This window comes from Heloderma suspectum, chromosome 1, assembly GCF_057233095.1.
Source record: "Heloderma suspectum isolate Gila_16-S chromosome 1, 16-S_ref, whole genome shotgun sequence".
NCBI classification, from domain to species: Eukaryota; Metazoa; Chordata; class Lepidosauria; order Squamata; family Helodermatidae; genus Heloderma; species Heloderma suspectum.
The window spans coordinates 155,449,980-155,476,966 of NC_139458.1; the positions used below are offsets into that span (position 1 = coordinate 155,449,980).

At 42.0% G+C, this 26,987-nt stretch overlaps 1 protein-coding gene across 1 annotated transcript in view; it reads left to right on the forward strand.

The window, feature by feature from the left end:
• Positions 1-26,987, forward strand: part of KALRN (kalirin RhoGEF kinase) — an 816,446-nt gene that overhangs the window by 728,004 nt on the left and 61,455 nt on the right. Inside the window, exons 36-37 of the mRNA XM_084807552.1 lie at positions 16,315-16,598; positions 21,470-21,574. Of these exons, the coding sequence (XP_084663678.1) occupies positions 16,315-16,598; positions 21,470-21,574 (389 nt within the window). The remainder of the gene's footprint in view (positions 1-16,314; positions 16,599-21,469; positions 21,575-26,987) is intronic.

Consider the following 26,987-nt stretch of genomic DNA (forward strand, 5'->3'; position numbering starts at 1 on the left):
TTTATTACATTGTTATCCTGCCCATGACATTTGGGGAAGTGTACATGGTTTTCCGCTGTGCCCAGTTTATCATTACAACAACCCTGTGGGGTGGGTTAGGCTGCAAGGGAGTGACTGGCCCACAGTTGCCCAGTCAGCTTCTTGGCAGGGATTTGATGTGATTTTTCCCAAGTCCTAGTCTACCACTCTACCATATTTGGCTGACAACTGTTGGAAGTAGGACTGTAGACTAGAGGGGGAAGTGAATTAAAGGCCACCAAATGCATACAAGGCAGGCAGAGGGTGTCTCAGGTCCCAAACACCATTCCTCATCCTCCCAGGCCCAATCAATGATGAATTGTAGCAATGACAACAAAAAATTAGCTGCCTTACTAAGAAATATACATGGGACATGTGCCCTGACTCTTAGCAATTTCCCAGACCACATGTTGTCTATGTGAAGATGTCAGTGTACGTGTGCTTTGTCAAGTATGACCACCCAGTTAAGTTCCTAGTGAGAATGCATCTGAATTTATTACAAATCAGTTTACTTAAACTGACTTGCTGCTTTAAAATGGTCAAATCCTTAATCTTAGTTATCATAATAAGATAATCATTTCCATATGATAGATGTTCAAGCTGAGATGGTAACATATACCAAGCTATCCAGTTCATGGTTGAGTTAAAATTTGGCCCCAGCATGTAGACTGATTCAGTGGCAATCAGTTCTGTGTAACTTTCCCCTTTGGGTTTAGAAAATATGTTACGAGCTCTTGCAGTTTGCCAAAATGTTTAATAAGCAAAAAGGCAATGAATGTGTCTATTTGTAATGTGCTTCTCTGTACAAAGTACCATACTGATAAGGTACCTCTCTGCTGAATTATTAAAGCAAATTGTGAAAGCACGAGAGGTGTGTGGCCTTTTGTTTGTTTAAAACGTGTGTCATGAATAGTGGCAGGGAAGCTTCTAGCAGTATTGGGATCTGATCTGAGGACTGACCTTCGAAAAAGGCGCGGGGCGCTATGCTGCCTAAGCAGCTTCCCGAAGAAACAAACGTGGAAACAAATACTGGAGCAGACTGGTTGTGGCCAACACAGAGGGGAGGTATACTCAATACAGTTAATGTGAAGGAATTTGAATGTTGAGCTAGAAATTTGCATTTCATGTTTGCTGTTCCTGAACCATAAGGACTGAGGTAGAAGAGAGGAAGGGCACTGAAGCATAGTTTGTATGTAAGAAGAAACTGAACCCTGTGATATGACAGAAATCCTCCAAACTCTGAAACTGGGAGCAGTCTATAATATAGAGTTGAGCATCACCTCACAGCCATGATGCAGTCCTACTGGCTACTCTTGGGCCTAGTTTTCATTGAGGTAGTGAATGTGCCTAGGCAATACCACTAGATGGGTATCCTACATGATAGAAAGCTCCGCTACCACCCCTGAAAAAAATACTACCTATAGATAATTGACAATTCAGGGAGCAGATAGGTTCGAATGCTTCTCCTTGACATGCCAGTTTTCTTTGTGATGGGAATTTTTTTTGTATAGAAAAATATTCAGTCATGTGAGCCCACACCTGCAGTGGCACCACCCAAACACAAGTTTAGCACTGCAGTGAGAACTAGACTTAGTAGATCCTGGATCACAGGTTTTCCTAATTGAGTTGCATGTGGTACCTTGGGTCAGAAGGGACCTAATAAGTTATAACTACTTAGCAAGAGGTCTAGGATCAACATAGAATCTAACTAATAATTGCTCATTTTTGCCCTTCCTCGAAACAATGTATGTGGCCTTGGCTAGAGAGATTATTAATGCCCACCGTTTTCCATATTATGCTTTCTAAGGTAAAGGCACATCACACAATTACCTGGTTTTCATGGTCACTGCAGCATGTTTTACCTCCAATGGGGGGTTGCCATGGTTTGTTGTATCATCTGAGCCCAGGCAGGTTCAACCCTATAACAGACCATGGGTTATTTGAGGGTTACTTAACCCTCAAACAGCCCCTATCACCTGGGTGAGACCATTGCAGACCATTGCAATCTCCTGCATGGGTGATGAATACTCAGAATGGCCACCAGAATATGCCACTTAAATAAGCTATGGTGGGCTGTGGTGATTGCGCAAACCAGCGCTATACTACTTTTAACAGTGGAGAACTGTTGTGTATTGACAAGGAAATTAGACGTGTTCTGTTGTATGATAGTCACTAATCTCTTCCTTCCCTGGTATGATTTGTACTGCAATCAACTGTTATGGGGAATGTTCTGCATCTGAAGACTAGATCATCTGTTTTCCATCTGAGCTCTAAAGCAGAGAATGTAAATACATATTCAAATTGGCTTGTCTGAAATTCTGCGTGGCACAGAATGTTATTGTGAAGATTAAGAGCCTTGAGCAAGTTTATCAAGTTTCCTTGTGGTTCCTGAATGATAACTATGAGGAAACCAGTTGAATTATTCAGATATACTGTCTTGTGAAAGCTCTTCTTATTACGTAAACTGCCATTAAATCTTAACAGCTAGTAATGTCTGCTCAAACAATATAAGACATAATATACACAAGAAACTTCATTTTGGGTGGCAGGGGCGAAAGTGTGCAAGCCAGATAGTTGAGAGAGCTCTGTCAAACAGGTGATGGAGGATTCCCAGATATGCACGCTCTTTCCTGTAAAAAGTTGGTTGTGAATGAATTGGTTTAATACCAGTGAACTGCTGCTCTTTGTCATGATCTTCTTCCCCTGCCACCCTGATGGTATGAAGGGACTCTTTCAGAATCTCACAATATTCTGTGGCAAGCCTCCTATGAGTATGTATGTATTTATTTCATTTCTATACTGCCCAGTAGCCAAAGCTCTCTGGGCAGTTCACAAAAATTAGTACAGAAAAGTAGCCATGTACATGTAGAATTAGAGCACTAGTGTAAAAAAAAAAAAAAAACCCTATAAGGCTGGGGATTAGCACTTGCTCTGACCTCTTCCCCGCCCTTTCAAAGTTGTGGTATCTTCCCAGTGCTGGAAGCCTGATTTTGGGGGGCGGGGGTTGAACTGCACATTACAGGAAGTTGTGATTCTTTTAAGTTATTCTTCTGTGTTTTGTTCTAATAACATGCAGCTGGTGAGGTTGCAGTTTGAAGGGGAAGATTAATGTGTGGGGGGGTTCTTAACCCTTTCACCTCAGGCCATGTCCTTGCCAAGTATTGCCCCCACCAAGCTACTTTTACCCTGCTGTGGAAAAGATGCAGGTGCTCAGAGTTATGTCAGAATAAATAACAAATGAGTTTTGCTTGACATTTGTCTTTCAAAGTAAGTCATTCTGCTTGCAATACATCGATATCAATAGATTATTCTCAGATTTGGGGGGAATGTATTGCTATTTCTAGGTAGCCATGGATAAAATATAATTCCTGTTTCCAGCAGCTACAGTAGTTTATGACATGAGGTGAGAGGGGTTCAGTGTTATCCGGCTTAAAACTAGTGTGGTCTGAAGGCAGGTCTTGCCAGTCTTCCCCAGTTCCCTTGTTTAGTTTCTGTGTCTTATAACAGGAAGTGTGTAGCACATCTAACTGCTCTGGGGGATACTTTCCCAAGTCTAGTAGATCAGATTATCATTGACAGCATGTTAGGGAATTGAAGATAACTGCCCAGTTTTGATGGCTGTAGACCTGAGTAGTCATTTATTCTTAGGGATTCCACATTGAGCTGTTTGGAATGGAGCATGCTGTAGAATAGTGTTGTGGTTTTTTGTAGGGTTGGTAGGGCACCAACACTTGAAACTAGAAGTAATTCATAAACCTTTCTGGCCAGGGTATACCATAAATCTGATCCTCCCATGTTCTTGTTTTCCATCTTCAGGCTGATGTTACAGTTTATATTTATATTTAATAATTTATATCCTGATTTTTTCATGAGCTGAAATCAAATCTGCTCACATAATTTTAAAAAAATCATACAATACATAGAAACACATCCAATATAACATTGCAAAAGGGCAGCCTGTTCCATCTTTTGTCATACGTGCATTAGCCATGATTGTGGTTGACACGCACAGGCACCTTGACACTTTACCTTAAAATTAAATAAAGGGAGCAAACGGTGAAAAGTTCTAAAGATATAGCACTTGCTGAAACTGATGCTAACTCGCTTGTAACTATATTACTGATTTGCAAGTGGACTCCACTTTTTTGGGGAAAAAAATCAGTGTTGATGTGAATCTCCCTAACGTTGTTAAGACTTCACTATATTAAAAATGAATGTGATCATCAGACCTCAGTTCCTTGCTGGAAGGAAGGATAGTGCCAGTAGAAACTATTCTCCCTGCTCTCCCACCCCACCAAAGCACATGCTGAACAAATTCAATCCCTGACGCAGACATATTGATAGAAATCTGTTAAGTCGTTTTACAATCAGTGAGGTAAAATCCCAAATTAATGAGCAAACATTGTATAGATCTTTGCTCCTTATTTACTATCAGTGTTTTAAAATAAGCAAATAGTTAATTAATATGGGAACATATCACTGTGCCTCATATTTGGTTCAAAAATGTAAACACTTTCAATAAAATCTTCCACATCCCACAGCAATTAAATCCTTGTTTTCAATATATCTTTTAGTGCTATTGGTCTGGTATAAAAGGTAAAGGTAATGTCTTGAATAACATTGGCAGGTTCTAGTTCCTACTAAAATTCATACATTCACAGAGGCGTTTTATTCAGGGTGGAGTAACACCCCCACCCATTTTTCAAATCATTCAAAGTAGCAGTTGTCGTAATGCAAGGTTCTAATGTAACTCTTATACACATACTTTCCAAGCAGCTGTTTAGCTCAACATAAGCCCTGTTGTTTTGCGGAGCATCAGAGATCATCTTCATTTGCTGGCTCCCAAATTCAGCTGTGGAATTTCCATTTCAACTGTTAATGAAATAAGGTCCTTATTAGAAGAGATTACCTCATCCAAGACCAGCACTAGCTTATACAAAGCCAGTCAAAAACTGGAGACTGCTACTTGTAAGCATTCTTCCAGAGGGACCCAGTCTGATTAGACTAGTGAGTAAACTACTCACAGATCAAGCTTGAGAGGCATTCACAAGCAGGAAGCCCTGCAATAGCAAGTATGTGAATGCTAGTCAACAATTTACTTATTCTTTTTTTAAACCAGTGGATAATATGTGTGGCTTTATAGCTACTTTTTTTTTTTTAGCAAATTCCTTGATAGCTGACTTGGAGGTGGTGGGATGCACTCGCAACTGTCTTCAGCTTCTCTTGAAATCTGTTTCTGGGGATGGAGTCCAGTGATTGGGTGAAAGCTATATGGTAAAAAGTCTGTAGCGCTGACAACACAGTTAAGCTCACCCTTCTTGACTTAACCATATGGTTGGCGGCTGCAGACAACTGCTTTGTGTAGTTGCAAGCACTATGTGGCAGATAAGTGCCTAATTAAGTGCCTAATGCATGACTTCTTGTCCTTTGAATTCAGCCAGAATTGGCCCGGAAAGGGTGGGAAGGGCTGATGTCTTCTTAATGTCTTCTTGACCTTAGTGACTTCACTGCACCCTTGTCACACAACTGAGGGATGATGTCTGGTAAGCAGAGGATGAATGAAATAGGGAGGATTCCTGTGACTCATAATTCCAAGGCACTCTGTCAAATTCCTAAAGCAAGTTTTCTGTCTCTACTTCTCCCAAGCTACAAATCTGGTAGCCAAGAACAGCTCATTCATAGCTTTCACTTACCCAGTTCCCCAAATCCTTTCCTTCCTTTCACAGTTTGCAGCAGTAGTGAAGTTGTCAAGTTAATGGCCCGTAAATGTGTTTTTTCAGAGGGATTCCTATAGTGATCTAAGAGACTAGTTAATTTTCCTGCTTGGTTGACTTGAATGACTACATGAGGCAGCACAGTAAAGATGATGTGCCTTAACTCTGTAAAGGCACCAGCTTCCTAAGAAGGCAAGTTAATAGAGTTCACAAAGGAAATCATTGTCATACTCCTGTGTTGTGAAATATTTGCCTTCCAACTGATCCTTTGCTCTCCCTCCCATGTGTAATTGTGTGTATTGGCTATAGCCCCACTAGCTGTCAGTTGTGACCATGTGCAACTAATTAACTGCGCTTCTCTTTTTCTCTGGAGTTCCTCTTTGGGAAATGTACCCCTTCAACCCTTCCAGTGACTCGGTTCTTTCCCCTACCCTAAACATCACCCACAAACGTGGTGGTTTTTTAAAATTTACATTTATATACTGCCCTATAGCCGAAGCTCTCTGGGCGGTTCATACAAATTAAAACCACAAGTACAGCATAAAAACAATATAAAAGCATTAAAACTATAGTATAGAAGTACAGCCAGCATAAAAGCTAGCAGCAATGCAGAGATTTAAAATATAGCAACAAATTTAAAACAGCAGAGCTAAAAGACTCGAATGCTAAAATGCTAAAATTCCTGGGAAAATAAAAGGGTCTTCACCTGGCACTGGAAAGACTACAGCATTGGCGCCAGGCAAACCTCTCTGAGGAGCTCATTCCACAAACGGGGTGCCACAGCAGAAGAGACCCTCCTTTAGCCATCCACCTCTCTATTATGTGGTATAGGTTCCACATGATAAAACAAAGCATAATTGCTTCAGTTACTTTTCTTTCTGACCTAACTTGGACAACTACATTTAGCACACTAAGAATAAACCTGTTGTTTTGAATCCATAGAATCAGATCAATTTGAGCTGTTTATGATTCTGTTGCCTGGCATATGGTGTAGGTAATTTACTCCCCTCCCCCCATGTTTATCTCACCCTTCCTCCAAGGCGATCAGGGCAGGATACATATTTTTTACCACCACCACTACCCCTGTGTTCTCACAACAACCTCTGAGGTAAGTTAGGCTGAGAGAGCTGGACTGGCCCAAGATCACCCATTGAGTTTAAGTGGAGTTTAAGTGGAGATTTGAACCTGGGTCTTCCTGATTCTAGTCCAACATTCTTACCACTCTCTTTTCCTACAGCAACAACTCTGTTATCACAGAAGAGAAACCACATGAAGCAATATGTTCACAGCATAGGGCTTGCCTTGCTCATGGGGAGGTGAAGTCTGTGTTTGGGCTTTTTAATGTAAAGAATATGTGCTGAAGCATTGGAAAAGACAGGATACAGCCTTGGGGAAAGCAGTAGATAGGGGAATGTGGAGAAGCTACTAAACATTTCTGGCTATTCAAAATTTTGTGACTTGTAATGTACCTGATTCTGTCATGGGCACCATCCATTAGGAGGTTATGAAACAAGTCCAACATCAACACACCACAGAAAACAAGCATAATTATGCTGGCTGAGGTCAGACTTCATGGTAGCAAATGATCTGCATAAAACAGGAGCACTTGCTAGGCCAGTGTCACCTAACCAGATCACTAATGGCTGCATCTTTCAGGAAAAAGTCAGTGTCTGGGGAAAGCCCTTTATTCTCTCAATGGTAATAATTCATAAACTGTATGCTATTAGAAAACTGCTTTTGTGTCTCAAAAAATGCATTGAGATGGCAAGCTTTAAATAATGGCAAGCTTCTCTGAGGCAAAGAACTTGACCACTGAGGAAGCTGTCTGTTGTATCTCTGCATGATTTACTGTTCTGGCTATGCTTAATTTAAGTCAGACTCTGCTGTGGGTGAGTAATTCTGCAGTGTATCTATATTGGGCATGATCAGAACATTTGCTCACTCCAGATGTGGAGAATCAGCAGACTTAACTTCAGAAGAGGCTGTCCATTGCAGGTCTGCATGAGTCATGGATAAATCAGAAGGCATGTCAGATCAATCAGTAATTAATGCAGAAAGCATGGCTGTGAGTGCTTCTGAGGGTGGATTACTCTTATACTTACACCCTTACATTTGGGGTTGTAAGCTTGAAATGTGCCTCCCAATTTAATTTGGATGTATACGCATGCTTGTGCTATCAAATTTGGGAAATGTTGCTCTAAAGAGGGACTGCTCAAAGTCTGCAATGTTCAAAAGCTATTCAATTCCTACTGGTTCTGTGACCTGCCTCAAACTCCTCTTTGAGTTGCAGAGAGGAATTCCTAGTCGCAGCAAAAGAGAGCATTTCTGCTGTGGCACCCCAGCTGTGGAATGAGCTCCCTAGAGAGGTTTGCCTGGTGCCTGCGTCATACTCTTTCAGATGCCAAGCGAAGACCTTTTAATTTTCCCAGCATTTTAGCATTATAGTCTTTTAACTTTGCTGTTTTAAAATCTGTTACTGTACTTCAAATCTCTGCATTGCTGCTAGGCTTTATTCTGGTTGTATTTTTATACTGTAGTTTTAAGCTTTTATGTTTTATACTCTTTTTATTCTGTACTTTGTGGTTTTAATTTTTGTGAACTGTCCAGAGAGCTTTGGCTATTGGGCGGTATAGAAATGTAATAAATAAACCTTCTGTTTGGTCACGGTAACCTTGGCTTAAGGTAGCTTGCAGCGTCACAAAACTCAGCTCTTACCTTTGATTCACAAAGGAAGATTGTGCTTGCTATGTATTCTAGTGCTGATTTGTTGTCATGTGTATTTGGTAACACTACAAAATTTAGCCACTGTTGTGAGGTACACACAAAATGTGCTGCAGTCCATAGTAAGATCGCATGTGAAATTTTGGTGTGCCTGCTTTTTTTTTTTTGAGATACCAAAGAAGCATTGTCAGGTACATACTTAGGTGTTGAGTTGGCATTCCATCTTTGTAATATCCAAAGCTGCTGTTAGTCTAGCTTCACTGCTGTAAGAAAATGAAGGTGGTTTTAAGACTTGGTGTATGCAGGAGGATGTCTTTATTAGTTATATGATGAACTCCTCTGTGAATCATTGGTGTGTGTCTGTATAATCCAGTACCATTTATAATCCATAGCTACTCTCAAAGGCTTTTGTATACCTCTTTCATAGCCTGCTACTCAACTCTTCTCTTGGAGATGCCAAGCAGTGCATGTACTGTACTGCTGAACTAAGGTCTAGTCCTTTACCAGTTCATATGGCAGGTTCAGTCCTAAATGTTCGTAGCTAAGAATATCTTTGCCAAGAGATACTGGTCCAACTAAAGATATTGCTTTCTCTTCCTGGGGTGGTGTATCTCATCAAGCTTGGATTTGGTGGGACATGGAAGCGAAATTCTTTCTTCTAAGAAGCTTAGCTGGCCAGATAAGGCATTGCTTCTTCTCGTTTCATTTCATTTTCCAGATGAAGTACTATTTACACGATATGCTGTAAGTTATTTGGTTCTTGTTGCTCTGGATCTGTTTTCTTACTAAAGCAAAGAACTGGCTGAAAGATGTAGTAAAGGAAACTTTTCCAGAATGAGCAGAGAGTATTTTAATAAAGGCTTTCCAGTTAAAATGGGTTTTTTGTTTTCATTTTTAGGGCTAGATCACTTACACTGTTGGCTGCACGAAAAGCAAAAAAAGTCAGGTATAAGCATCTCCAGCTTTACCTTGATGCAATTCACAAGTCTTAAGGCACAACCTGTCTGCTTCAAGGATGAGCAAGAAACTTCAAACTTGTAAAAAGGATGCAAAAATACTCTAAATAGAAATAGACTAAATACGAAGTGACAGACTTTTAAAACTTGAAGACACTTGCAAAGCTGTTATTACGTGATTCCAGAAAGGAACAGAAAGCTTGTTTGATTCTAATATTTAGTTTACTTCATCCAGGTTGTCTAGGTCAATAAGAAGTTTTACAATGAAAGCATTACTGTGCAAGAACTTGCCTTCCCGCCTCGTCATAGAGAATATGATTATGGGATTAACATGAAAGGTGTTTTGTTTTTTTCATTTTTAACTGGAGAGCCTTCATTAAAACACTCTCCACTCATCCTGCAGGAATTTCCTTGACTGTGGCTTTCAGGCAGGTCTTTGATTTAGCAAGAAAATAGGTCCAGGGTGACATGAACCAAAAGACCTACTGTACACCATGCAAATACTACTTACTCCAACTTCAAAATGAAATAGAAGGAGAACAAGCAATGCTATATCAGGCCAATTGTTACAGGCTTCTTAAATTTTTTTAAATAATAATACTTTAGCTTGCCTGTCCCACCAAATCCAAGCTCTAGGATGAGTTATTGAACCTCAGGCCTGTGGGGCAAATACAGCCTGCCTGATGTCCCAGTCCGGCCCTCCAGGGTTCCCCAGAGGGCCATGGCTCCTTCCCTGGCCCCACCCCCTTTCCACTGACCACCTATCATTTGGTGGTTTACTGGCTTTTGCACAGTTTTTCCCCCCTAATCTAAGAGTTGAAATGCCTCTTTTAAAGCTTACTGGCAGTAAGTTCTTTAAGTTAAAATATACTGGTATTTTTGGTGTTTTTGCCCCTCCTGTTTTTGCCTTTGGCCCTACCCAGCACTGGAATCTCCCCCCACTCCTGCCCCCAGCTTCTTTAAAATTGAATTTGGCCAATGGGCTGAAAGAGGTTTTATGCCCCTGCACCACCACAAAAAGGAGAAAGCAGTGCCTATTGTTGGACCAATTTGTATTCCCATGTACAAAAACAGGTAAGGGATAATATAGGGTTTTAGTTTTCGGTAGCAGAACCATCCTGAAATACAGGACACTCATTTTAAGTTCTTTGGAATTGTGGTATCAGAGCTTAAGGACGTTCCTTCTGAAATAAGCAATACCTTGTAGTCCTCCAGAGTATTTTGAGTTGAGTTTCAAAGAGATAACTAGTTTTCAAAGAGGAATCTTATCTTAGCCTGCAGATTTTTCACAGATATCTTTTGGAGAGGAGCCCAAACCAAAACCATCAATCAAAAATGTTACCAAACTTTAAATACACCATGGAAATGTACACATCTCGCTGGATTTTATGTTTTGAATTATTCTATTTTGTACTTTGGAATAGCCTTTGAGCATTTTTTTGCTCTATAATCTAGACTAGATAAAATATTCATATGCTGCCTTCACTGGATCTTGGAGGTACTGGACCTGCTGACATTCACCCTGGTTGCCTGCTCTTGACTTTTTCTGCTTTTGACTTCCTGATACTACATTGCCTCAAAAGTCGTCCCCCCCACTTCCCTTGCTGTTTACTATTGCTGAGCAGTGAAAGAAAAGTTGAGTGTGACCTATGTGTTGCTACAGCAAAAGTGCTGATTTAGGAAGCCACCTGGGGGAATGGGTTGAAATCTTGTCCTCATATAAAACCATAGTTAATCTCACAGATCTCACTTGGAACCAAAGCTGCTTAGGATCTACTAAAACGCTGACCAAATTGACAGGATTAAAGGAGTTGGCCAGTGTTTCGAACTTGCAAGGAAACCTGGCATGAAATAATTCCTTGCCTGATCTTGTCGTGTTCGCTGCTTGAGGTAAAAGGAGAGGTGGTGGTGGGGTGGAATAAAGATACGAGGCACAAGTAGTTGGTATAAAATTTGTGGCCACATTTATTGAAAGTGATCAGATCTGCAAAGGGAAACCTAAGCAGGCAACATCTCTAAGCCAGTGACTAGCCTGGCATTGTATCAGGTGAGACATTCAATGCCTGTAGGGTGGCGTCTGCCCAATTTTAGGAGGGGAGGCCGTCCTTTGTCACACTCATCCCCTTGGGCCGCAAAACTCCAAGTGGATGAGGAGAGTTGGCCTCAAAGGTAATCTTTATCTTCCAACTGGGGCTTCAGACCTTACCAGTCACCAGAAACAGTGCCACCAAATGCTCACCAGCCCTATACTCCACCAAAGGTGTCTGCACATAACCACCAATTTAGAAAATGTGACCAAATCGATCTAAGTATTTAAGACCAATACAACCTGAATTAACTCCCAATCCCACTTACAGCGTGAAGTAGGCAAAAAGACACATAGCCAAAGCCAATCTGGCTATGAGTCAAAAATTCCTACTTGGCCCCCAAAGGAACGACCAGCATAACCCATACTGTATACTGGGTGGGAGGGAGGGGCATCTCAACTTAAAATGACTGGTAAGCCCCTCCCCTCCCAGTGCTGCCATTTAGGAACTCCAGTGGCATTCTCCTCGTCTCTGCCTCCCCCCTCCCCCCCCACACACCTGCAAAATCCTTCCTACAGCCCTGCAAGCTGGACGTAGGGGGAAGGTATTTCCTGTGTGAATAATGGGTTTTAGTCTTTCACTGAAACTTTTTGAGATGGCTGTGATAAACACATTAGGTTGGATCCAGATAAAGTAAATTGAACTTGGATCCTATTAAAATCAATGGCACAAGTTAGTCATGACTTGGGTCCAATTGATGTTAATGGTAACTACACAGGCCTGTAGCCAGGGTTGGGCTGGGGGGATGCCCCCACTAAATTTTCTCTGCCCCCCTAAATTTTTTTACGAACAAATAATTTAAAAAAACAACAGTTCACAGTTTTGTCATTAAAAGACCTGCAAACCAGATGAACTGCCCCCTACCTCCCCACCCCCAAACTTTTAGGCTGGCTACAGGCCTATAACTATGTACAGCTGATTTAGTCTGGATTCAGCCATGTGCACATCTGTTTAAAATATACATGCCCACAGAGTTGATAGTGGCCATTCTCAAACAATTGTTTTCACTTAAAGAAAGGTTCCGATCTGAATTATTATAGTAAGGCCCTTACGTTTTTCTCACTTACTATTAGCAAGTATTCTATAAATGCAGCTATTCTAGATTTAAAAGATATTTATTTTGTGTTTCTTGAGGTAAAACACTTATTAATACAATTTAAGTCTCAACCATGCTTCAACATTGGATTTATAACAAGCCCCTTTTCCACTTTCTGTGTGTTTGCCTTTGCTTTTGAGTGAATATCCAGAATGTGATGACTGTCAATATCAATATGTGTATGCCGACAACCAAACAAATATTTTGAATGTTGAGAAACAGAAAATATCAGTGACAGTTGTTAGTTTGTTAAAAATGGGACTTCCAGTATTTAGTGTGCCTTGGAAATGGGAAAAAATATTAGGACATTTCTCAAAATTCATCTGGAAATTTGAGAAATTCTTCATGTGAATGTGGACATTCAACAAATTATGAACACTCACTGTAATGTGTATGCACGTTAACATCTTGTGATAGGCATGTTGACAAGATCATTTGTTCCACAGTAATGCATCTAATCTTGCTGCTTTTCATACTGACAACCATGTAACTGTCCTCTCATTTTCAGCTGCATATCTTTGCTTTCTCATCTGATGATTGCTCTTTCTTCACCTGTTTCTCAAAACTCTCTGTTCTGTTCTTGTTCATAGGAATAAAGTTGTAGCATGTTGGAAATATGTATTTTTATATACAAGACAGACTGTAGACAGCTGGTCCCTTTCCAAGACTGCTATATTTTCCTCAAACCTGCTAACCTCCTAAATTGGCATGTGTTTATGACAATGAAAACTTCAGGTGTTAGGGATGTCTAAATTTGGTTCAGGCTTCTAATTTTGTTTGAAGCTTAGCCAAGCTACATGTTCCTCAGCTATAGACTCCCCCCAAACTCTTGGCAAATAATTTGACCCATGCATAGTATTGAGTTCAGATGTCACCATCTTGGTCTTTTTTTTTTTTTTTTTGAGCAGGGAGATGGTTTTACCTAGTTACTCAACATGAAAGTGAGATTCTTTGTGTAACCCAGCCTTCCCCAACCTGGTGCCCTCCAAATGTACTTCACCTCTCAGTATTCCTGACCATTGGTCATGCTGGCTAGGGCTGATAAGAGTTGTAGTCCAAAACATCTGGAAGGCACCAGGTTGGGGAAGGCTGGTATAACCTATCATAGTCCACCTAGGATATTCTTGGCCAGTTGTTAGGTTTTTAAAGTAATATAACCAAAACATGCACAACTGCACATTTCTAGTCCTGATAGTTACAGATGGAAGTTTTGAATATGTGGTGGCAAAAGTTAACTTCCAATATGGCCTGAGTGCTGCACAAGTAATATAGAGCAAAGCAACATGTGTACAAATATAAGCATATAGGGTCCAAATGGAAGGGCTGTGTACTCTAATATGCACACTAGAAGTCTGTGTGTCAAGGATTCCCCCATTCACTTCTGTAAGAAGGGCAATTCTGTTCACTCAGTGAAATGCTCACGGGATTTGCTTGTCCATAAGTAAATGAGGAAGGACTTGTTCACGTGGAAACTCCGTTAAACGTGGCGTTGCAGCTATTTAAGTTGTGTCCATTCTTTTTATCATACTTTACTTTGATTTCATGTCTTGTTACGTTTAGTTTGCAAAAACAGGGCCATGATTGTAGGCTGGCCCTTTGTGCGTTTTAAATGTTCTGGAGGTAGAGGAAGGCTCCTTTCATATAAACTGTCCTAGGGTTCAACAAAACATGTGGTGTTAAGAGATAACAGTTATAAAGATTGCAGTGTAAAATTGGCTACTACTGCTCTTCTTTGTGTTTGTGTATTATAGGCTACTGCAGCCTTCCCCAACCTGATGCTCTCCAGACTTTTTGGACTTCAAGACCCATCAGCACCAGCCAGCATTACCAATGGTCAGGAGTTCTGGGAGTTGTAGTCCCAAACATCTGGAGGACACCAGGTTGGAGAATATTGGGCTACTAAGTGGTACAACTCCCTTGGCCTCTCTCCGGATTTCCAGAATTAATGTAATGATGTAACTCAAACAATTCCAAAAGTTCTGCACAGTATATAATCTATTTTTTAAAAATATATATTAATATAAAATCAGTTGTGCAGTTAAAATTCTAACCTGCTACCAGATTACCTCTTCCCATATTTCCTTTTCTTATGGTGATGGCTAACATTGAACACATGAACATTCCTAAAGTACACCACACATGTTTTGACTCCTAAAAGAATGTTGATATGAAAAGGTAGTTGTGACTTCAGGCTTTTACTTTTTTTTACTCATTACTTGCCTATGTAGAGGTTTCATAAGCTGAATGTGTTGGTTTACTGCCAATGCAAAAACACCTGCCAATACCACCCCTCACCTCTTATTAATATTTTGGGAGGCACTGGGGCTTGTCTGTAGCTTGATGACGACAGTGTCTATTCAGTAATATGCAGGTAAGGTTGTTGGATCAAATACACAGCCTGTTATGGAACTGTAGTGTGTAATATACAGTTTTGTGCAAAAGCCTACTGTCATAAAGTAATACGACATTGAGTAGTATTTGTGTGTGTCTAAGAAGGTAAGAAGAGCCATGCTGGATCAGACCAACCAAGGGTCCATCTAGTCGAGCATTTTGTTCACACAAACTAGCTGCCCACAGGAAACCCACAAGTTGGACATAAGTGCAGCAGCACCTTCCCACCCACGTCCCCCATGTGTGTGCGTGGAGAAGGGGGAATGGAGACAAGTAAAAATGTTCATCCAATTTCAAGGCTGGCTTGCTTTACACTGGGCCTCCTATACTGATAAACAAGGCTCCATTGTACAGAGATGTCAATATGGCAACTCCCCACGTATATGTTGGTATTTTAATAGGCTAATTCAGCAACTGCTAGTGTAACCAGCTGATCAAAGTGCCCTGGCAATGGATTGTTGGGTCTATTCCAAAGTACAACACTTCTTTAGTGGGGAGGTCTTGCCGAGACATGCAGTACAGAAAGTTCTTCACTCTGTAGTGAGCATACAGTGAGTGTAAGGCACTTCTGTAAAACTAGAGGGGCAGGATGTGTGTGGACATGAGGAGACTAATGTGTGTCTTGCATATCTCTTCAGAGTATTAGATTAACCAGCCTCAGACCTTAGAATTTGCTGACAAACAGCATTCTGATAATGACTTGGGTTCTCTCCCCCACCCCGCTTCCAAATCATGTGGCTTCTGTGAATGGAAAATGTCCAAAGACTATCATACATAAGATAGTAGAATGGAACCATTTTCGACAGTTGCTTATCTCTTACCAGTTTAATGCTTCTTAGTGTGCACAAACAGGCTGAAAATAACAGTAGCAGTGAATAGCCAGAGCCTGCTATTTTTACAGATAAGGCAGGTCTGGCGTGTTAGGGAGACTTAGGCCGACTGTCTTGGCCAGAAAAAGCAAACCTCCCTTGACAAATGTATGGACAGACAGAAGTAGCAGTAATGTGGACTTAGGAAGGATCTATAGGTCCTCTGTACTGAGATAAGATTCTCCATTCTCATACCTGCCAAATAGATTCTTCAATAAAATTGGAATTCAAGACTATTCCACAAGTGCAGAGTAGGAGGGAATTAGGGGGCACCTCTAGAATGGGAAACAAGTTGAGTGCATTTAGTGGGCACTTGGCATAATGTGCCTTCTTCTCATTTAAAAATAGCCCTCCCCTTCTAGCTTAAACCTTTGCTAACAAATCTCAGCCACCATTTCCAGAAAGAATAGTTGAACTTATTTCAGAGAGTTGCTTAGCATCCTTCTTCTCTTGTTCTTGCAGATTCCTATTCGGCCTCCTCTAATGAAAATGGCGGGAAATCGGAATCGGTGGCCACTTTGCAGCCTCAGACATCCCTCAATTCCATCCAGAGCTCCCCTGGTCCAAAACGCTCGACAAACACACTGAAAAAATGGCTAACAAGCCCTGTACGCCGACTGAACAGTGGAAAGGCAGACAGTAACATCAAGAAACAGAAGAAAGTGCGTGAAGGACGGAAGAGCTTTGACCTGGGTTCCCCCAAACCTGGAGATGAGACCACACCTCAGGGAGACAGTGCAGATGAGGTACAGACAGTTTGACACGTCTTAAAAGAATGCTTACTTGAGCCTAGCACTTTCATTGTCATGTTATTTTATTGTATATACTTGATTTGGAATAAGTTCTAAAGTATCAGTAGAAAAATGTCTGGTCCCATACAAAAACAGAGAAGCCTCTTTCTCCTCACTATACACAGGAAATTTGCATTCAGCCATGCAGGCTTGTTATTTCCCCTCCCTACTCTTCACATCCATGTAGCTTGTTGGCTTCTCTAAACTTGGGCATATCTACTGTCTATCATATCTATTATGTGTGGTAAAATAGCACCATGCCTCTCAAAGGGCACAAGAATCCTTTTGCAACATTTTTATTTCCTGCCACTTTTTTTCCATGTCACATTGTGGCAAGGTCTGCATAGGTTTTCTGTCTCTTTTTTTTTTAGTTTGTGTTTTTGGAGCTGATATGGGTACCATTGACTGTTTGTTCTAATTGCTCTTGACAGCATTTTAATTTGCTTTATTGACTGGTGGCATTCAGTCACCAATCAAGTGAACAATTGTTGTTGTTCAGTCGTTAAGTCGTGTCCGACTCTTCATGACCCCATGGACCATAGCACGCCAGGCCTTCCTGTCCTCCGCTCTCTCCCGGAGCATGCTCAAGTTCATATTCATTGCATCGGTGATGCTATCTAGCCATCTCATCCTCTGCCGTCCCCTTCTTCTTTTGCCTTCAATCTTTCCCAGCATCAGGGTCTTTTCCAGGGAGTTTTCTCTTCGCATTAGGTGGCCAAAATATTTGAGCTTCAGCTTCAGTATCTGTCCTTCCAATGAGCACTTGGGGTTGATTTCCTTTAGGATGAACTGATTTGACCTCCTTGCAGTCCAGGGGACTCGTAAGAGTCTTCTCCAGCACCACAGTTCGAAAGCATCAATTCTTTGGCGCTCAGCCTTCCTTATAGTCCAGCTCTCACAGCCATACATTACTACTGGGAAAACGATAGCTTTGATTATACGGATCTTTGTCGGCAAGGTGATGTCTCTGCTTCTTACTATGTTGTCTAGGTTTGCCATAGCTTTCCTCCCAAGGAGCAAGCGTCTTTTAATTTCATGGCTACAGTCACCGTCTGCGGTGATCTTGGAGCTCAAGAAAATAAAATCTGTCACTGCTTCCATATCTTCCCCTTCTATATGCCAGGAAGTGATGGGGCCAGATGCCATGATCTGAGTTTTTGTAATGTTGAGTTTCAAACCAGCTTTTGCACTCTCCTCTTTCACCCTCAACAAGAGGCTCTTTAGATCCTCTTCACTTTCTGCCATTAGGGTGGTATCGTCTGCATATCTGAGGTTGTTGATAATTCTCCCGGCAATCTTAATTCCAACCTGTGATTCATCCAACCCGGCGTTTCTCATGATGTACTCTGCATATCAGTTAAATAAGCAGGGTGACAATATGCAGCCTTGTCGTACTCCTTTCCCAATTTTGAACCAGTCGGTTGTTCCATCTGTGGTTCTTACTGTTGCTTCTTGACCCTCATACAGGTTTCTCAGGAGACGGGTAAGGTGGTCTGGTACTCCCATCTCTTTCAGAATTTGCCAGAGTTAGTTGTAATCCACACAATCAAAGGCTTTAGCGTAGTCAATGAAGCAGAAATAGACGTTTTTCTGGAATTCTCTTGTTTTCTCCATGATGCAGCGAATGTTGGCGATTTGATCTCTAGTTCCTCTGCCTCTTCGAAACCCAGCTGGTACTTCCGGTAGTTCTCGGTTCGCATGCTGCTGAAGCCTAGCTTGTAGGATTTTGAGCATCACCTTGCTGGCATGTGAAATGAGCGCAATTGTACAGTAGTTTGAACACTCTTTGGCGTTGCCCTTCTTTGGAATTGGAATGTAAACTGACCTTTTCCAGTCTTGTGGCCACTGTTGAGTGTTCCAAATTTGTTGGCATATTGAGTGCAGCACTTTAACAGCATCATCTTTTAGGATTTTAAATAGCTCAGCTGGAAGACTGTCATCTCCACCAGCTTTGTTGTTAGTAATGCTTCCTAAGGCCCACTTGACTTCACTTCCTAGGATGTCCAGCTCAGGTTCAGTGACCGCACTATCATGGCTATCAGGGACATTCAGATCTTTCCTGTATAGTTCTTCTGTGTATTCTTTCCACCTCTTCTTAATCTCATCTGCTTGTTAGGTCCCTGCCTTCTTTGTCCTTTATCATGCCCGTCTTTGCACAAAACGTTCCCTTGAGATCTCCGATTTTCTTGAAGAGATCTCTAGTCTTTCCCATTCTGTTGTTTTCCTCGATTTCTTTGCACTGTTCATTTAAGAAGGCCTTCTTGTCTCTCCTTGCTGTTCTCTGGAACTCTGCATTCAGTTGGAGATATCTTCCCCTTTCTCCCTTGCTTTTCGCTTCCATTCTTTCGTGAGCTACTTGTAAAGCCTCATCAGACAGCCACTTGGCTTTCTTGCATTTCTTTTTCTTTGGGATGGATTTCGTTGCTGCCTCCTGAACAATGTTACGGACCTCCGTCCATAGTTCCTCAGGCACTCTGTCTACCAGGTCTAATCCCTGAAATCTATTCCTCACCTCCACTGTATATTCATAAGGGATATGATTGAGGTCATACCTGAATGGTTTAGTGATTTTCCCTATGTTCTTCAATTTAAGCCGAAATTTTGCAACAAGAAGCTCATGATCTGAGCCACAGTCAGCTCCAGGTCTTGTTTTTACTGACTGTATAGAGCTTCTCCATCTTTGGCTGCAAAGGACATAATCAATCTGATTTCGATATTGACCATCTGGTGATGTCCATGTGTAGAGTCGCCTCTTGTGCTGTTGGAAAAGCGTGTTTGCTATGATCAGCGTGTTCTCTTGGCAAAACTCTATTAGCCTTTGTCCTGCTTCATTTTATACACCAAGGTCATGCTTGCCTGTTATCCCGGTGATTTCTTGACTTCCTACTTTAGCATTCCAATCCCCTATGATGAAGAGGACATCTTTTTTTGGTGTTAGTTCTAGAAGGTGTTGTAGGTCTTCATAGAACCGATCAACCTCAGCTTCTTCGGCCTCAGTGGTTGGGGCATAGACTTGAATTACTGTGATGTTGAATGGTTTGCCTTGGATTTGTACTGAGATCATTCTATTGTTTTTGAGATTGTACCCCAGGACTGCTTTTACCACCCTTTTGTTGACTATGAGTGCTACTCCATTTCTTCTAAGGGATTCTTGCCCACAATAGTAGATATGATGGTCACCTGAATTAAATTTGCCCATGCTTGTCCATTTTACTTCACTGATTCCCATGATGTCGATGTTCAATCTTGCCATCTCATGTTTGACCACCTCCAGCTTACCTCGATTCATTGATCTTACATTCCAGGTTCCTAAACAATATTGTTCTTTACAGCATCGGATTTTCTTTTCACCACCAGACACATCCACAGCTGAGTGTCCTTTCGGCTCTGGCCCAGCCACTTCACTCTTTCTGGCGCTACTTGGAAATACCCTCTGCTCTTCCCCAGTAGTATATTGGACACCTTCCGACCGGAGGGGCTCATCTTCCGATGTCATCTCTTTTAGCCTTGTGATACGTTCCATGGGGTTTTCTTGGCAAGAATACTGAAGTGGGTTGCCATTTCCTTCTCCAGTGGACCACATTTTGTCAGAACTTTCTGCCATGACCTGTCCGTCTTGGGTGGCTCTGCATGGCATAGCTTATGGCTTCACTGAGTTACGCAAGCCCCTTTGCCACAACAAGGCGAATTCATGAAGGGGGATTGGTGGCATACTCTGCACCATTTCAGGTGCTGTTTTGGCAGAGAGTGATATAGCAATACTAGAAACAAAGAAATGGAACTGGATCACTGGACAGGGGTTAGTCTGTTCATTCAAATAAGTATTTAGGAATTTAGCAAGCCTTAAAAAAAAGTTTGATCATGCCTGACAGTCTGGTTTAATGAGAATTTTGAAGACTGATGAATGGAACTCTGATTTATAAGTAGTCAGATGATAATTTGCCATTTTAAGCAGCACAGTGGTCATTCCTGAGCAAATGTTTAAGATCTCATACTGTGATGAATATTAGCCTTATTGTAGACCTGCCTTGTCCCTTTAAAAGGCAATTAGTAATGGTGCATATGAATTATGTAAGTTTTAAAATTAGATCTTTAGTTGTGCATTGTGGGTCAGACAGTGGCAGCTGATGGCTGCCCAACCAATTTGGGTTGGGCTATGAATCCATTCTGGGTTTCAGTCAGAGCATCTTGGATAGCTCCTTTGGAGTTTTGACTGGTTCTGAGTGAAACCTGGAATGGATGCACAGCCCCACCGAAATCAGAGCCACCAGCCTCCACTACGGTCGGATCCAAACTTGCCCCTCTGCAAACAGGAGAGCTTCATTCATTTGTGGAGGGAACCAGGTTCCAGGGGAAGATTCCTGCTAGAGGAAGAGGGTAGGGCAGCACTTCTTTCAGATTCCCTCTTCAGCCCCCAGTACCACCTACCATGTTGTTATGGAGAGACCCTCAATTCTCTGGAATTGCATGGGAGATGGCACTGAAGGGGGAATTAGAGAAAACTGCTGCCCTGCCCCCTTCCCCCAGCACAGGCAGAAATTTGCTGATCTCAAGTCTGGATACAACCCATTATGTGTAGAATTCCCATTATCTCCACCCAAGCATCAGAGAGAGGACAGGCTAGAAATGAAAATGCCATATTTGTCAAAAAGCTGGGGGGGTTTATACATTGCAACAAAATTACCCACTTCCCTGTCCTCCTCCTCCCCACGGTCTGGGCTGGATTTGGTTTGATCATGGAATTCCAACACACTAAAGGTATCTGGAGGGCCTATGTCACTTTACTTCTTTTTCCCTGTTCGTAATAATAATTCTCCTGCTTTCAGAAGAGCAAGAAAGGTTGGGGCGAAGATGAACCAGATGAAGAATCCCATACACCACTCCCTCCTCCAATGAAGATTTTTGATAACGATCCCACACAGGATGAGATGGTAAGACTCTGACCCTTTTTCCCCTTTGGAAAAACTTCGCTTAAAAAAAAATCCTACTAGGATCCAAGGAGCCAGGCATGATGATTCACAAGGCTACGATATATTACCATTTGTTATGCATCCTCACTTCCTTTCCAGCAAGAACAGCACTGAGCCACATATAAAGATCTTTTTAACAGTGCCTAAGGATATTAATTTCCATGCCTCCCCCCCCCCCATGGTCAGAATATTCATGACTTAGCTTGTTTACCTCTGTAGCTTGAATGTTCTTCATTCGTTCTATATTTCATGCCTTTGCTGTAGAGCAGTAGCTTTCAGACTTTCACCTGCAGGACACAAATGGTCAGTTCGCACATAAGGGTGACAAATCTTGGGTTGCTTAATTAACCCACAATTTGCCAGATTGTGTGCCTGGCACATGCCAGTGCCGCTTTGCATAATCAACTTCTGGTCAGCCTGATTGGAGGTTGTTTTGTGACATGTGAACCCGGACATTTGTGGGTTAAACAACCCACAGTTAACCTAAGCACTAATTGTAGGTTAACTGTGGGTTGTTTAACCCACAAATAACCCATAAATCTGGGATCATATGTCACAAAACAACCTCCGATCAATGGTTGTTCATGCAAAACAGCAGCAGTACGTGCCAGGCACGTAACCCGGCAAATCATGGATCGATTAATTAACCCATGGTTTGCCGCCATTATGTGCGAAATGGGTCAGTGTCAAATTGCTGAGGAATGCATGGGCATTATGGCCTTCTGGAGAATGTTCTAGTGAGAACACTCCGTTCATGTTGGGCATTGGCCCTGTCTGTTGGGCCTTGCCATCGCCTTACATGAGCTGAGAGTGAGCACCAAAAGATACCAAATGCTCCCCCTGCATTTTGCAGGTGCAAAAGGAAAAGGTTAGTGGTGGTGGGGAATTTTGGGGGGGGGAAATTTGAGTGCTATTTCAGATCTTCTCATTGAGAAACCCTAGATAAGCTTCCGGGGATCCTCTGAGTTCCCAAGAAGGCTGTTTGAAAACCACTGCTGTAGAGCAAGAGTCATGCATGTGCTGGTCTAACATAATACTGATGTTCCATCCACCTGTGTTGCAGGAAAAATTGGGTGAGCCAGGGTGAATCTGGCAAATACTTTTAATGAAGATAGTGTGAAGGTCTGGAGAAGCCTTCCGCATCCATAAGCAGTCTAGTGGATGTTCTCACCTTCCCTCATCTTATTTCTTTATCTCTTGCTGTGACAGGTGTCGCATTCGACCAGTCATCAGATGCAGGTGCTATTCACGGAGCCATAATTTCCTTGCTCTGTAGACAGGAGCAAGCTCAATCTTACATTCCCCCTCCTACAGAAATGCAGACCAGGGCAACCCATCTACGTTATGAAACTGTAGCTCTGCCCACGTTTACTTGGCCGTAGATTGGATAATCCTGAAGTAGATATTTAGAACTGGGTTATTGTAGGGCTGGAAAAGGTACAGAAAGGGGCAATCGAAATGATCAGGGGCTGGAGCACCTTCCTTATGAAGTGAGGATACAACATTTGGGTTGTTGTTTAGTTTAGGAAAAGCGGGGGACATGACAGAGGTTTATAAAATTATACTTGAAGTGGCAAAAGTGGATAGAGAATTTTTCTTCTTTTCTTTATAATACTAGAATTTGGGGTTATCCAGTGAAACTGGTTGGCAGGAGATTCAGGTCAAAAAAAAAGATAATGTTCACATGAAGCAGAAGTAATTTATGGAACTTACTACTGCAGAATGTGTTGACAGCCAGCTTAGATGGCTTTAAAAGGGGAATAGATGGTCCCTTAGAGGATAAATCTGTTGATGGCTACTAGTCATGATATATGTGGCATCCAGGTTCAGAGGTAGTGTGCCAATGAATACCAGCTGCTGAGGAGCAACAACGAAAGAGAGCTATTGCTGTCATGTCCTATTGCCCAGGCATCTGGCTGTCTACTATGGGAAATAGGATGCTGGATCTTTGCCCGGATCCAGCAAGGGTGTTATGTGCAGTGGTTGCGTCTAATGCAACTATGTGGGTGGAGCTCCACTTGGCGAGTTATTTGTTTGAACAGCTCCGAATGTGATTTGGGAGGACTTTAAGAACACCAATACAATCCCTCTCAATCCCCACAAAATGAGAGGATTGTGCTGGTATTATGAAAATCTTCCCAAACTCTATAGGGATCGACTTGCACCAACATGCAGGTCTACCCACAATGTCACATTTATACATGGACACCTACACAGCTGACCCTAAATATAAAGTGAGCCTAAAGCATACATTGAGAGAAATGGCGAAATGTCCACAGAAAAGGTTACAGCTTGTACTGTGTGTCGGTGTCTCTAGTTTCCAGTTCTTTCACCACAGGAGGTAATTTTTAAGGGCCAGCACTGTGCTGCTCTACCAGCAGAGTAGTAGCCACATAGCAAGATCTGAATAGAAGCTCTTCTTGCGAATGGGTTCCCTGTTGCAAAGTGCATAAATGACCTTTGTTTTAGCATTTTCCACCATATAGCAAGACATGATGTAAACCCATTTGCATGCAGAGACTGGATCTATGCAATTCTGCACAACATTGTGTCCCAAAGCTACCTCATGAAGGGTATTGGCTGTGGAACATGGCCCTCAGTTGGTTCCCCTGGGCTTGTTCTCTTTTGCACTAGAGCGCAGTGTCTGTTACAATGGAGGGAGGGCTTATAGTGTGTAGGTTTTAATCAGTCAGGTGGGTTTAATGGTGACTAGATGTGGTAGCCCTAGAAGAGACATGGGCAGGCTTTTGATTAAAAGTTCCTTCATGTCTGATAACTTTGGACTTATATTCACCCACATCTTGTAGTGCAAATGCAATTCCAGCACTACTTCTCTTTGTTCATGGGAAAGCTCATTGCTCAGCTGTCTGGATTTACTGGAGAGGCAAAAAGTGCCCTGTTTCTTTTAAGGTGTATTAAGGTGCACATTCCTGAAGAGCTGTAGAGTAACAGGCATGTTGCTTTAGAGTCAAACTAATCATGATGCTGAGTTGGAATATTCTCCCAAAGGTTTTTTCCTCCCATCAAAGCAGCTGTAGGGAACTGTAATGTGGATCAGTAGTATTTTGGGGGGTGTGCTCATTTTTCCCCCAGCAGTCTGTTCTCTTATAATACTGCTACCCCCTACCCCAGTAAGTGGCTTTTTGTCCTGTGGGGAAAAAGATATGAATACCCCTATCTTTTCTCCATGAGGCAAAAAGCAGTTGGAAGAGGTGATTCTGATGAGAGGAACATCCCACAGGGAAAGAGGTAAGTGGCCTCTTCCCCAGCATGAATTTCTGATGCAGATTCCCGCAGCGTAACCAAAAACAAAATCACCTTAGCAAAACAGAAAAAACACTGAGTATCACAGGAGGATTGGCCCTGTGGACTGAGACGGAAATCTGCATTGGGTGAATACGAGAGTTCTCCATCTGCAGTGTAGTCACTTGCTGTATAACTTTAGAAGAAAAATGGCCAGTGAAACAGTTTTGAGTACCTACATAATTGCAAATTTGGAGAAAAGTGAATGTTGTCATTACGCTTACCTTGAAGGGGAATACGATAAATTCTCATAAATGGGTAGTGTTATCACTCCACGGTCAAGAAGGGTTTGTTGTGTTTGCTCCCAGAAAGATGTTTGCAGCAGCCTGTGTTCTTTATTTCTTTATTTAAAGCTTTTATTAATGATTGCTAAGAGACTGGCCTCTGGAAGGCAAATCTTCTATGGTCCATGTTGAAGTAACCTTTCCAGTTACTTGGAATTCTGTTCTTGCAGACTAATTTGGTTTGCTGGTTGGCTTGAAGTGAGAGAGAAGCTATCAGGGGAGACTGACAAAAATGTCTAGTGTAGGTATTCTTGGGGATAAAATGACTAGAATGATGCATCACTCAGCAGCAGTTCCTAACAAGCCTTCACTGGCCAGTGCTGGCTGACTCTAGGACAATAGTCTGCTTTATTGAGATAGCTACCTGCCTAATCTTTACTGTCATTTCTTGGGTCAAATTCACCCACACATACTAATTTCACTGTGCTTTCCTTGGCACTAGATTGCTCTTACTCTTCTTTCCTCAAAGAAGCTGCAAGCCTACACCTGTGCAGATGATGCATCTTTATATGTTAATTCCCAAAGGTTAGGTTTTAAGCTCTATCTGCCCTTTAGAGGTCAGGGGACCAATATACAAGTAATATGCCATTCCTAGACTGCTCTTGTGTATATTTCTGTACATGTTCAGTTTTTTTCCAGATAGGAGGGATGGTGCACTAAGGGGTGGGGGGTGGCAAAATATACACTTAAAGAGTGCTACCATAACCTAGAGCAGTCAAGATTTTTAAAAAACAACATCATCTATGGCCATGCTAGCTCTGGGACAACAATAAGGTTGGATTGGCCCTAGGACTGTAGGACAGGTTACATCTGTCTCTTCATTAGCAATGGTACCTTGGGTGAATTCCAGGTCTCTCTAAGAAGCAGGAATGGCCAAGAAACCTGCATCTACCACATACAAGCCACCTATCTTCACCTGAGATCAAGTCCTGCTAAAGAACTGGCAGGATGAGTCTTTCTTACCTGTCCCATTCCTGTTGTTCCAAAGTCTGTGTGTAGGGAAACAAGTAGAGCAGAGAAACCCAGATGTTCTTCCCACTTGCATCAGAGGATTCTCCACCTGGCCTTAAAACACAACACACACACACACACCTGCCTAGAATCTAAACACACTCACACACAGGATTGGGGGAGAGGCTTGCAAACCTAGCAAGAATGTATTTTAGTTCTCTGAAGCTAGACAGGCAGATAAAGGGAATGTGTGAATTGGGGAATAACGCAGCAACTGCTTCCAATACTTTTCTCTTTCATAGACAAGGAGGAAGAAAAGACCTTTAGACATAACTTTGTCATATCTCATGGTCTGTTAACTGTCACACACAGAAACTGTAGCTTGTGTGTGTACATTTTCTCTATGTTTACTCTAAGTAGACTCATTTGGCAGTTTTGGTTTTCTAAAGATGTTTGCAGCTGATACTTTTATCTATCTCCCCCACTCACGTTTTAAAGATGTCAGCAGGGAAGGATAAGATTCTAAGTGTTACCCCTCCCTACCGACATCTAATGTTACCCCTCCCTACAGACATTTTCTAATCTTTGGAATGTTTAGGAATTTAGTAATAATGTATAAATCTGCTGTTCCAGATGGAGTAAAGAGCTAGGCAAACCCCATGTTTTATCCAATCTGCCTTTTTTCATGCTCTTTAAACTATAGGCATGAACTTAGCAAGAGAAAGGGAAGGTGTGCCCCTCTCCCCCCCCCACCCCCGTTTTGCATGCTGGCAGGGATATGTAGAGCCCTGGAAAAAAGAATAGCTCCCTTCCCATGCCCTGGGCCCTGCTTGTTC